Source organism: Varroa destructor, unplaced genomic scaffold (genome assembly GCF_002443255.2).
Source record: "Varroa destructor unplaced genomic scaffold, Vdes_3.0 BEIS01000002.1, whole genome shotgun sequence".
NCBI classification, from domain to species: domain Eukaryota; kingdom Metazoa; phylum Arthropoda; class Arachnida; order Mesostigmata; family Varroidae; genus Varroa; species Varroa destructor.
The window spans coordinates 60,217,616-60,229,790 of NW_019211455.1; the positions used below are offsets into that span (position 1 = coordinate 60,217,616).

At 36.6% G+C, this 12,175-nt stretch overlaps 1 protein-coding gene across 2 annotated transcripts in view; it reads right to left on the reverse strand.

Moving 5' to 3' along the window:
* The window catches only part of LOC111243997 (tetraspanin-8-like), a 38,737-nt gene extending 34,078 nt beyond the window's left edge, over positions 1-4,659 (reverse strand). The window contains exon 1 of one of the 2 annotated variants that reach the window (XR_015320300.1): positions 3,814-4,659. Coding sequence is in view for 1 of the 2 variants with exons in the window: in XM_022790491.2 (XP_022646226.1) it covers positions 3,814-3,952 (139 nt within the window). In the remaining variant the exon portion in view is untranslated. The remainder of the gene's footprint in view (positions 1-3,813) is intronic. The other variant, XM_022790491.2, reaches the window with a different exon arrangement.
* Positions 4,660-12,175: the final 7,516 nt, after the last annotated feature.

Genomic DNA, 12,175 nt, shown 5'->3' on the forward strand with positions numbered 1-12,175 from the left:
TTAGATAATATCTATGTAACTGTCGAGTTATACATACGCACACCGCCCGCTTCTTTCTTCACAACTTGTGAACTTGCACTTATTAAACTTCTAAGTGGTAAGCAATTTTTCTTTGCGTGTGACATACTACCTCATGTGTTTCAATTTGTTTACACAAATAAACGTTCGAACAAGACAGGTCGAAATGTTTGGCATCAAATTAGGAGCAAATACGGGCCGCCTTGCTAAAGCTCTACAGGTAGTCCGTTTAAAGCTATAAAACGACCTGGAAGAGAGAAAAACAAATTGGCAAAAACGTCATCGTATTGACAAACATTTCCACCTTATTTCTAAGGGCATTTTATGTAAGGATGAAATCGTTGTTTTCTCGGCAATCTCGAAATACACTATCAGTCTCAAAAACTAGTCTTTACGCATTGCTTAGATCGCTATTTGTAACATTTTCCACAACTTGACTATGCTTAATTTCGTTTTTAAAGCTAAACATCATGCAGCCTTTCTGCTGCTCAGTATTCATCTTACGGAAAATAGACAAACACCTTGTGTACGCTTCTCTTTAGGTTTAAAATTATATGGAGACACGGCTCGTGCGTTTATATTCAAAAACGAATAGTTTAACTTAGGTTTTTTAGGTGATTAACTTCTGCACGAAATTCGGAATCGCAGTAACTCTCTAAATAACGTAATGTTTGAGAAAAAAATAGTAGTAATAGTAACGTCAATAGCACCAGGCACGCGTAGCCAAAGGCTAAGGATTCCAAAGCTTATTTATTTAATAAGCTGCATGCTATTTTAGTGAAGTACACGCAACCAGTAGATAGACACATTTTACATTTAAAGAGCTATTTTTGTACGCTTAATCGTAGTACAAGGTGATGTAACATATGTGGAAAAACGCATGGCTACTTTATGGCAATGACGACAAAGTAGGCCACAATGCAGTACTATATCACTCACAACTTTTTTTACAGCATTAGTTCAAGCATCCTATCTTTTTTACTATTAACATTTATATATTTTTTCTATCGTACAGTTCGTCTTGTTGGTTCTTTTTTATTAACGTATTAGCCACCGCTAAAATTAGCCCATGAATTCCTCCATATGTGACTCGACGTTGTAATGTTCACACCAGCTAATGCATCGTCCTGTGCTAACTACGATGACGTCATATGGCACCCAATGGGGAAATGAGTCAAAGTATTACTCAAAGCTCCAGCCGTCACATGGGTTTACTCCAAGGCCACCTTAAGCCAGTTTTTTTTAAAGAGATTATTATGTATTTATTAAATATTAACTTGTTCTCAAGTCAGCCTATCTATTAATGGTTTCTAACATTGTAGTAGTATGGTTAGCGCTGATTCATTTATCTAATTTAAGCACCCCATTGATTGTTTTATATGTGAATCGGTATTACGATGATTATGTTATTTTCAGCTTACGCTCCATTATCCGACAACACGCACGATAGAGCAGCATACTACTTTTAGTTCCACACAGAATTATTTCTTTGATACTTCGAGTTATGCTTCCAAATCATGTTACAACTAAGTCAGCATGACGTAGCAAGATTGACGGAAAACTGATCTTTTAGACAGCAATATAATAATGGCCGATCGTACACCTAAAACATTTAACCTACTACTGATAATTTTATATAGCTTTACTTGCACTTTACGGGAACACTGTTCTGATGGTTTACGATTCGCCAATTCAATTACGCTTAGGACGATCTCCTCGTGTAGCTTACATTTTGCCTTGTTATACTGTGTCAAGTAATGCATAACTGCTGCTTTGCTTTTTTCTGTTTTCCAAACTTTCTGACAAGCAGAATCACATCGTAAATTCCTTAATTTAATGCAAAAATACTGTTATTTCTAATTGGAGATATTTTTTTGACTCTTTATTTTCAAATAATTTTCTCAGTTGTTGGAAGTGATCACAATGTGTGCTCACTGCAGAACTTTTATTATCGGTGCACTCAATAGCCCTTGCCATACTTACCCATAACTCATACCACTGTATACCCGTATTTATTCAATAAATGTTTTTTCCGAATGTTTTTTTGGCCCTTTTTTATATGGTAAATAGCTTCACCATTATACCTTTTAGTAAAGAGGCGGTATAATTTCAATACGCTTTTAATTGTTCTGTTTAACATACCTACCATTCGAAGACATTTCTACATTTTATAAAATATTTGGTGTTTCACTTTTTGTTTTCATGAGATATCATGGATTTAATTTTCGTATGCTTATCTAGCACGCAAATAATGGCTAAAGAATAAATTATTAAACAGATATTTTTCATAATGAAATCAATAAAACCGCTGTACATTTTGATACGCATGCCTATAGCATTTTCTAGCATGAGAACAGCTATGCTTAAGTTAAGGTGTAGTGAAAGATCCATGGTAAGCACATTTTAAGGTAACTGTGGTCAACCATTGGCCAAAGATTCCAAAATATCTTAACTTAGTCATGTGCTATTAACTTGTGCAATAAATAGTGACAATGTTTTTTGTTTTGTATGGAGATTTCTACCGCAGAGGATAACTACACAAACAGTATGTAGATTCCGAATACACCGCTACTTACTATTAAACTGTAGCAATATTGAAGTATACAAGTAGATGCACTTCTAGGTTGCCGTCAAATTACATCTGGCAAGTCTGACAGTTTCTGAGAGAAACGCAAAAGCTCCATTCTATAATTGGGTTTTTCGCATTTATCTAGAGAGCGATAATATATATGGAAAAAAAGTGTAAGAGAATAATTTGTAAAGACGTACCTACTTTTGTAGTCAATGTTTACTAAGTACTACAACAGATACACAACCATTCAGCATAAGTTTTCCATGCTGATGTATATTCATAATAAATTCGTCTTTTTATTTAATTTCTTTATCACATTCTGTTCCTACTTCATATTGTATGTTTCGGATTGTACCTATTATTACTTGAACTCCTCATTTTATTTCTCCATTCTTCCCCTTGGACTAGTAAATAAATTTTCTTCTGGCGAAGTTAAATGCGCTTAACAGTTGGTCATAGTAAGTGAACTATTTCGATCGAAAACATCTTTCCGAAATAAATTTGGTCTCTTTAACACGTGAAATGTATAAAACAATATTACTAACTTAAACTAACATGTGCATTTATGAGACATAAAGATCTGCCATCTAAATTGGCAGAGTTCGCTACCACCCAATGCATAAGAATTGACCGTTAGGTTTTAAACGAGAATATCAAATAGTTGGAGAGTTCAGACGCATTTGACGAGAAACACATGTGAAAGATGGATACAATGCATACAGAGGGTTGTAGCCTGAAAAGTATCGCCCGCCACCACGTTCGGCTTTTTTTTTTCAGTCATTTGGGGGCAAGCACTTTATATAGAGACCATCTATTTTTAGCGTGCTATCAGTGCTCCGCGTGCACTACTGTGCCTTCTTATTTATTTAAATACCTTTATCTGGCTTTATTATACTTTAACTAATCTTTTAGATTCAACTTCTTCCGCATTTATTCTCATGCTTTTTTCTATTCCGTAAAGCAGTAGTTGTTCATTGATCCGATATAATTTGAACAGTGGTGGCTTCTACGCCACGAAACGAGTGCGCAACACGTATGGGGCAACAGCCTGCTAGTCCAGGACGGACCAGCGGAAACAACAGCTAGAAGCAAGACGTGAATTTCGATGTTGACTACGCTTTTCCACAGAACCGCGCCTGAAATCTGCTAAATTAGTCTATTTGCGCATAGTTAATCTCAGTTAATTTAGGAAACTGGTTGATATACTTTTACTTTTTACTTACCTTGATGGACGAGGTATTCATCGCCATGCGTAAGACAGATAACAGCTACTACAATGACAGATACTCCAAGTAGCCAATATAGTAGGTTAAACACAACCATAAGGTATTTCAGACACACATAACAACCTCTCAGAGCCATCACGGCTGCTGAACTGCTTTCCGCAGTTACGTCGAACGTTGTCGAAATACGCGGTCACAAACCACGCTTGTGCTTGCTATTCTTGTTATTGATATTGGTTCTACACTACTAGCAAGGGATTTTTTTGATATTTGAAAAAGCGTGCTGCTTTTCACCCGGACACGTTTTACCACCTTCGTGCCTTCCCCCTACGTACGTTACTTCAAGGCACTGCAAGACTAGCACGGTGGCACAGCACACTATGATAAGAAACTCTATACTAGCACCAGCAGCAGTGCTAACGACAATCAGAAAAAAAGGTAGTGTCAGAAATGGCTGTTGTAGGTCATGTGCTTATAGCTTAGCCACCACTCACTTTACTCGTCGTTGCTCTAGGCTACAGACAGTTGGTGACGATTGCCACTGACCGTTGAAGTCGTTGCCGTTTCAAACAGAAGCGCAACCGACCAACAAACCAATAATAAACACAACTGCATACAACGCTACGGTGACGACTTTGCGGCTACTGTTGCTACTACAGCGGCTCTGTCTGCATCTACTAGGCGACTCTTATAGGCTGCTATTGGCTTACCGCAACCATACACAAACGCATATCGGCAGGCATTCTTCACTGTTTCTTACTTGTCCTGGCTCGCTTGATTGGTAGCTCACACTCGACCGCTCGTTCCATTCGCCAAGGCAATCTCACTCACCCGTGTGCTCCTCTGGGCGCCCGTTACCGCTCCGCCGCCATCGCCTTTCCCCATTCTGAATGGCCCTTTCCTATTCTCTTGTCTGGGTGCTGCCCGGCACGAGCAAAACGAACGAAACAAAGGAATGAAGGCTCCACTTTAGGTTAGCAGGCTTCAGTCATAACCCAACGCGCAGGACAAGTAACTTGATTTTCATCCTGAGAAAAGGTCGGGCGTGTTTGTACGGCTGCGACGCGAAGATAATGTAATTTTACAATACGGAATTTGCTCGTACTAGTACAGAATTGTGTGACCTATTTCGAAAACAAACTTAGGAGTATACTACCAATGATTTTTTTGCGTACTTATGACGATATTGACTGTCCTAAATGCTTGTCAGGAGCACGAGCTATTAGCAACCGGTGCAAGTAAACAAGTACTAGAATGCTGATCTTTCAAAATGTCGTACTAAGTTTTTTTTTAGAATGTCAGACTAATGTATTACGCCCATACCCTAACGTATTATTCAAAGAGTAATGTTTACACGGCATTATTTTCATTTCACACAGTGTGTGCATATGTTGTATGTGTTTGTATGGATACCCACCTTACAGCTAGTTCTAAATATTTTTTATTGTTTGTTGTTATCAGAGCCCGTTGAGTACCTAGAGATGATTTACAAGTGTTCTCAAGAAAGCTAAGACAAGGTACTCGAAGTTACGTGGGTTACAATCTAGCAAGTACTTTCCTCTGGTAAACTCGCTGAACGTACTCCAGGTTTGACGCAGATTCTATTTCCATTTTTCTGACCGTTGCCATCGCGGAAAAATTCTAAGCATGCCTCCAAAAATATGATTTTAAAAAACAAACCAAGCATCTTAAGTCGTTGCCCTATTTGCGGCTTCTGCGAACTGTATGAAAAGCGTATAGGTCACTGAGGTTAGGCTGATACAGCGAAATCTGATGCAAGAGTACCCCTGCGGGAGTTCCTATGTGTACTTATATACAGGTTTTTAAGCTATTTTTGTACCCAAAAAGTGCTTCAGAGGTACTCGGTACCCGTATTATGTGTCTTTACCTTATTAACAAACAGTCTCATATAGGGTAGCTCTATATGACTTGTCATTACTTGGCAAATAAATTTTCATATTATGTATTTACACATCTATGGCGAGGCAAAATAATGCTCTTAAATAATGATAATAAATATATAAAACAATATAAATAAAAGATATACAAAAAATATATAAAATAATGATAAAAAAGAGTCTAAAGTTACTAATAGTATGAGTATCCTCAAAAACGAACTCTTAGGAAATGACTGAAGAATAGTAAACTCTACGATCGTTTCCAAAACAATTCATTTGGTGGCCACATCAACCGTTGCAGTATATGAGTGACTATGCGGAAGAAGTCTGTAATGCAAAAGCTTCTCAGTGATGTCGCACGATCGTACCATCTGTTTAAGATAAAATCACCATCGCTGAGTAGAGCGAAGGAAGTTGCTTTTAAAAGTGATGGACGGTTATTCCATATTACAGCAAGCCGAGCGTCGAAACACGTTTATTCCACTTTACTTTTTAAGTTAGCTGAACTTCTTTGTTTGAATGTTTGTGGTAGGTATTATGGTAGAAATAAATCGATTAAATTGTACTAGGAAATAGGGAAAAAGAACTTCAAATGATTAGGGAGAATGGACAATTTGTTTAGAACGTATGACGGTGTAAGGAAACCAAAGCTTCCTATCTAATAAATTCAAAAATATAAAGCCGTAAACTGCCAAGTTTTATTATGAACAAATAGCCTGGTTTCAATTCTATCATGTTAATTACACGACTCCTGTCGTTGGTCTAACTCGTCCAGTCATTCGCGTACTAATCGACAGTTTTTATCACACACGCGCTCAGTCGATTTTATAATAAAATAATTCAAGCAAATATTAGGTTAGAACCTAAGTGAATGTGGCGATTTTTTGAAAATACTTTTGAAAAAAATTTCTTCACCAATTGTCAAGTCTATATAGCATTCGAGAGTGCACCTTCCCCTCCATGCCTTTTAAACACTGGCTGGACGAGTGTTTAAGACGTGAAAACTCAGCTTTCTGCTTGTAGAGAACCGCCATTACTATTGTTTTTACCTTATATAAACCAATATATTAGATAATGATTTATAATCTATTGAAACTATTGATTGGATTAAATATACAAGAGCAAAGGCCTAGTTAATTTAATGACGGGGTTGACCGTCATAACCTAAATTCTAATATTTAACACAACAAGTTGATCTTGTATTTGGGAACTTTATTTCTCTTGATACTTAAATTAGTTGGGTAAGAAAACTCCGAGAGAACTAAATTGCAAATAACGCCATTTGATCGAACCCTACATAATTATATGCAAATAGCGAGTGTAGGTTGTGGTGATATTGCTCACGCGTTTAGCGCGCTTTAGTGAATACAAAATACACTACAACTTCCAAGGGCAAACCTCTATACATGCACTCAGCAGTCGAGCGAAACAGCAACAATTTAGTCGCGTGTAGAGATGAATGGCATAATAACTGAATGGACACCGCAACTAACGACTACCCACGAGGCATAGTATAGAAAGCCACCAGTATGTTTATTCATATCTTTGCAAGTTAGGCGTGGACAAGTTCGATGAGATTACTTCGATTGATGCCTTCTTGTCTAATCATTATCTCTGAGTACATTTAAGTGATTCACTTGGTAATCTCTGTACTTCCCCATCCAACGTGCCCTAAGGGTCAAGTCTTGAGTCAGTAATTTGAAGCTTAATACAATTTCGTTTTTTTGTCATAGAATCTGTGAATTCTCAATTTAAAACAGATTTCGTTAACAGGCGTTAGTATAGCAAGTAGATCATATACTGCACCCTTATATTTCAAGTTGTTAGAAACTATTCAGCGGGACAGAAAATTATAATCTTTAAGCCATATAACGTTGAACAACGATATTTTAGTATATAATAGATGTGCTTCTGGTCCTTGCTCACAAGTTTTTGGAGCCAGCGCCCTGGAAGCTTGTAAGCAGGTGTACACTTTTGATTTAGATAACAATCACATTACTAATGGCTTGTATAAGCGAATTGATCACCATGCTATCTTTGAAGTACCGGATTGCAATAATACAAACCTAAGGTATATGGGAACCGAAGCCATAGCTCGTACTGAAGCCTACAAAAAGGAAAGCACTATCTGGATTATTGGTACTAGTTATTTATTTTCTACCATTACCTGTATAATTTAACCAACAACACCACGCATAGCTTCGCGGTCCTTTCTTATTCTAATTTGTCACCCAGCATCTGCTTGCCTCTCACTAATTTTAGATGGAACGCTCAGTACTATGTGGTGAAAGGACTGAACTCAAGCCCTGATACTACAGCTTACTTTTGTTAGTTTTATTCCATACCGTGATTGAAGCGTGGCAATAGGCTCGTGCGTTATCGCCGAGTAACCACACTTTGTAGACTGCTTCACCACACACCCATATCTGGTTGCATTGACTGTTTGCTTTTCAGACAATATCTGACAATGATCAATTTCACTGATATTCATTCCAAATATGAGCCGCTCATGAGCCGCTCTGCATCATGTTGAGCACCGTTCTCTCACTAGACCATTCTCTTTCGCTGATGGTAGGCACAAATTAACCCATGTTCACGTCTATATGGCGGTGTCCCCCACGCGCAATTCTTGTTAAACGTAATACTTCCGCAAACTAATCTTAAAATACAACATATGTGGTCTTCCTGTCGAAAAACCAGTTCGTAAAAACCTATTTTTTATTTCGTTATCTTCGGTATTATTTTTATATATTGATAACAGTTATTTTGAGGGATCCTGTATTGAACTGACAAGGATAGCATTGCTCATGCTGTTTTCTAGTGCTCACAGAAACTTGTTCTTTTGTTTGAGGTTTTAAAATGTAGCCACCTGCTTTCAAGTCTTCATCTTCCCGATTTCTGCTTTGATAATAATTGCACCACTAGCAGACTGTTGATTCGTTAAAGGCATCCTTGCTCTGAGTATTCACGAATATCAATGGATTTCCTCAACTCTAAGAACTAATCGTTGATTTTCGACACAGCATAATATAGTTTTCTCTAAAACTGCGTAATCTATAATTACAACCATTTAAGCATACGTAGACAATTATTTAATGCAAATATTTACTAAATACGAGTATACCCTGGAAAATATAATTGAGATCTGACTTTTTGAGTCAATAAAGGAAACAGCTCCAGGCTATGGGAAGTTGGTGGTCTGCGTTTTGATGCAGCAGTTGGTAACAGAGATCGGAGTGAGGAGAATGAGCAGTGTTCAAAAGAGTATAACGGGCGGGCCGACAGAGTTCACAGTAAAGAAGATCAGCGCAAAATACGGTTCTCATGTCAGTGGCAAAATTCATAGAGTTAGGAGGCATCAAAAGAACCGTAAGGAAAAATATAGGACTTAGGTAATTTCCCAAGTGTAGCCAGTCCTCCTAATAACCACACAACACGGAGTAAAAGGAACCAAGAAAAAGTTCAGAACAAATTTTAAAATTTGAAAAAGACGACAAGGAATCCTAAAAGGTGGAGATTACATGTAGACATTTAATACGAAGCTGTAAAAAATTTTGTATAACGCCCAAGATGCTGAGTTTTATAGGTTTTGTCGGCAAGTAGCTCATTAGCAAGGAATGTGTGTCGCCAGAGAATTTAAAGGGGGATAATCGTAGTATGAAAATTGCGTAACTAAACCAGTTGAAGGTCTTGGCCACTCGAGGAATGCCTGAACTACTTTGTTGCAACCGACAAAGTACGTTATAATATCGTCGAGCATAACACAAATGGCCGGCTAATAAAGAGAGAAAATAGAGCTAGATCCAACAAGAAGTTGAAGCTGGCTAAGCATATGGCGTTCAAATATTCTTGTAATAAAAACGTCATAGTAACAAGCTAGTAACAGATGGGATGTTTTTGGGCCTTTGTGCTTCAAGTTACTGCAGCTATGCAACCCTAATGGAGCAGAATATAGCTGTATGCAAATAGAAAAGGAGGCAACTGCCAAAACATAAGTATATATCTTTAATTTTAATATATATAACTTAATATATATGTAGGGATGGCCAAAATTGCTTCTCTATAATTAGCTTTACATCTGCCACACAGCAATTAGAGCTGGGTCCGAAGTGAGAGGTAAAATAGAAAAGAGAAAATAAAGCAAGGGGAGTAGTCGGGAGATGGGTATGAAAATCTGAGGCAATATCGGGCAGGATCTATTAGATTCAGGCGTAGGAAAGTTCTAGTCAAAATCTTTTTTCAGTTTGGCTGTAATAATGAAAAAAGGAAGGCCAGAGTGATTTTCGGTGCCGTCCGCATAACGCCGATAATCGTCCATGTAGAGAAAAAGCTCCAAGCAGCCTACTACTAAATGTAAAGAAAAACTGCTTCAACATTTTGTAGCAGCTCTATAGTCTTTTATTTGATGATGGAGACGGGTTTTGAAAAGAAATTTTGGGAGTTAAAGCCGTTCTTAGATTTATTATGTAGCACTGAGCACATACACTAAAGCTTAGAAGTCTTTTTATTTTCTACAACAAGCCTACAGATTTTCTTACAGATTGACTACAACAAGTTTTTAGATTTTAGGTGTATTGAAGCTACTCAACAAATTAATAATACGCGATAACCTTTTCTACAAGCTCTATTCGGACGATTTTAGGGTTTACGTGTCTATTGGTACAGCTAGCAATACTTGTGAGCTCAAATTTGCAAGCTCAGCTATATCAAATTGAAGTGTAAATAAATGATTGATTTCAGAGCCCTATCATGCAGCGTGACATTTGCTGGTTTTGTTACGATTTTTACACGCACAGAATGGATAGTTAGGATATATCATGTCTTTGCTCAAATCTCGACTTTATTAGCTATGTAACTAATCTAATTTAATGGAGAAATAGGACTTGCAAAATAATATTTCGGATCATGTGAATTAGATAAAAGAGGTTTAATAACAAAGTTAATAATTTTCGCAGTGGGACGTATGCTTTTACGTTTGAAGTAGCGCGTGCGGAAAATATGCATAATTTATTCCCTGCCATATCTGTTGTCTGAAGCACTTGTAGGGAATAATTCCTTGAATAAAAAAGGTCTTTCATGTATTGTAGTACATTATGCTTTTTAAACATATAATATAAAAATTAAACAATGGTCGTGTAAAAGAGCAACAAGTAGTAATATTACTGATATACTGTACAAACGTACATATATAACAATACCGCATATAGTTAAATAAATCAAGGATTAATAAAAGTCCTAATTATCAATGATAGGCTTGCATCTGTAGATTCATCCTCTTTTTAGTGAAAGTGCAAACGTAACTTCCGCAAGGGAACTGAGTCGATGAACAGGAAGAGAACCTGGAAAGTCTCCGCGAACATCCAAAATATCTTTTGCATATTCAGAGAATAAATATTAATACTTTCTGTTACGTATTTCGTATCCCAACCGATCCACAAAAAGCTAGGTTGTCAAAATCAATTGATAAAATAAGTTTTGTGTCTCGGAAACTACTTTCGTTTCACTGAATAAAACCTGATTTAGTCGAAATTTAAATTACATAGTTTATACAATGCCCTTCTAATTTCTTTAGAATTATCGTAAACACTCCTATTTTTTAGATGTATATGCAGTGTTTCACATTTAATTGTGCATTATGGAAATGTACCAGGCAATTTTAATACTAGTTATATAGGCAGAAACATTTTAGAATAAAGACGCTCTCAGAAGAAAATTTCATTTGGGGCTAAAACTCTTGAAAGAACTAAGCAAGTGGAAGAAGCTATTGCTTCTTGAAGTATCTGTTAGCAATATATATATATATATATATTGAGACGAAAGTAGACGATCTCATGATTCGATTTGGGTAGGAGGACAGAATACAGATAGTGAGGTAAACCCCGTCTTTTTACGAAACCTATGGCATGGAAGGCATGTTCAGACGTTCGGAAATGCTGAATCTTTATATATATTTAAAATGATAAATACAAATATAAAAAAATTTTAAAAAGTTTCTAATTAAAACGAAAAAAGGCTACATATACTGAGATATTAGAAGGTTCCTTAATATGTAACGTAAGCCAGTTAGCAAAGGCATCTAATGTCTTAACAGAATCAGAATGCTCTGCTAATGTTGACATATTAAATCGACTACATATAATCGCAGTTTTATTGTCAGGCATTATAAATGCAACATTTTATTTTAGATTTTTTCAACCTCACTTAAAGATAACAATACTTTAAAAGAAAGAACCCACGCATGCCTGAGAGAAACGTAAGAGATTAAAAAATATCCATATTGCTCTACACTGGAAATGACATCGCCAAATTTTTAGAACTTTCTATGATTTAAAAAATTGCTTGTTTTTGATAACATCAACCAAATATATGATTGCTGGCAAGTCCAGAGGAAAAGCCTAAGAACCTTGGAGCTTTTTCATTATTCGGGAACTATTATATATCGAAATAATCATATGAACAAGGTT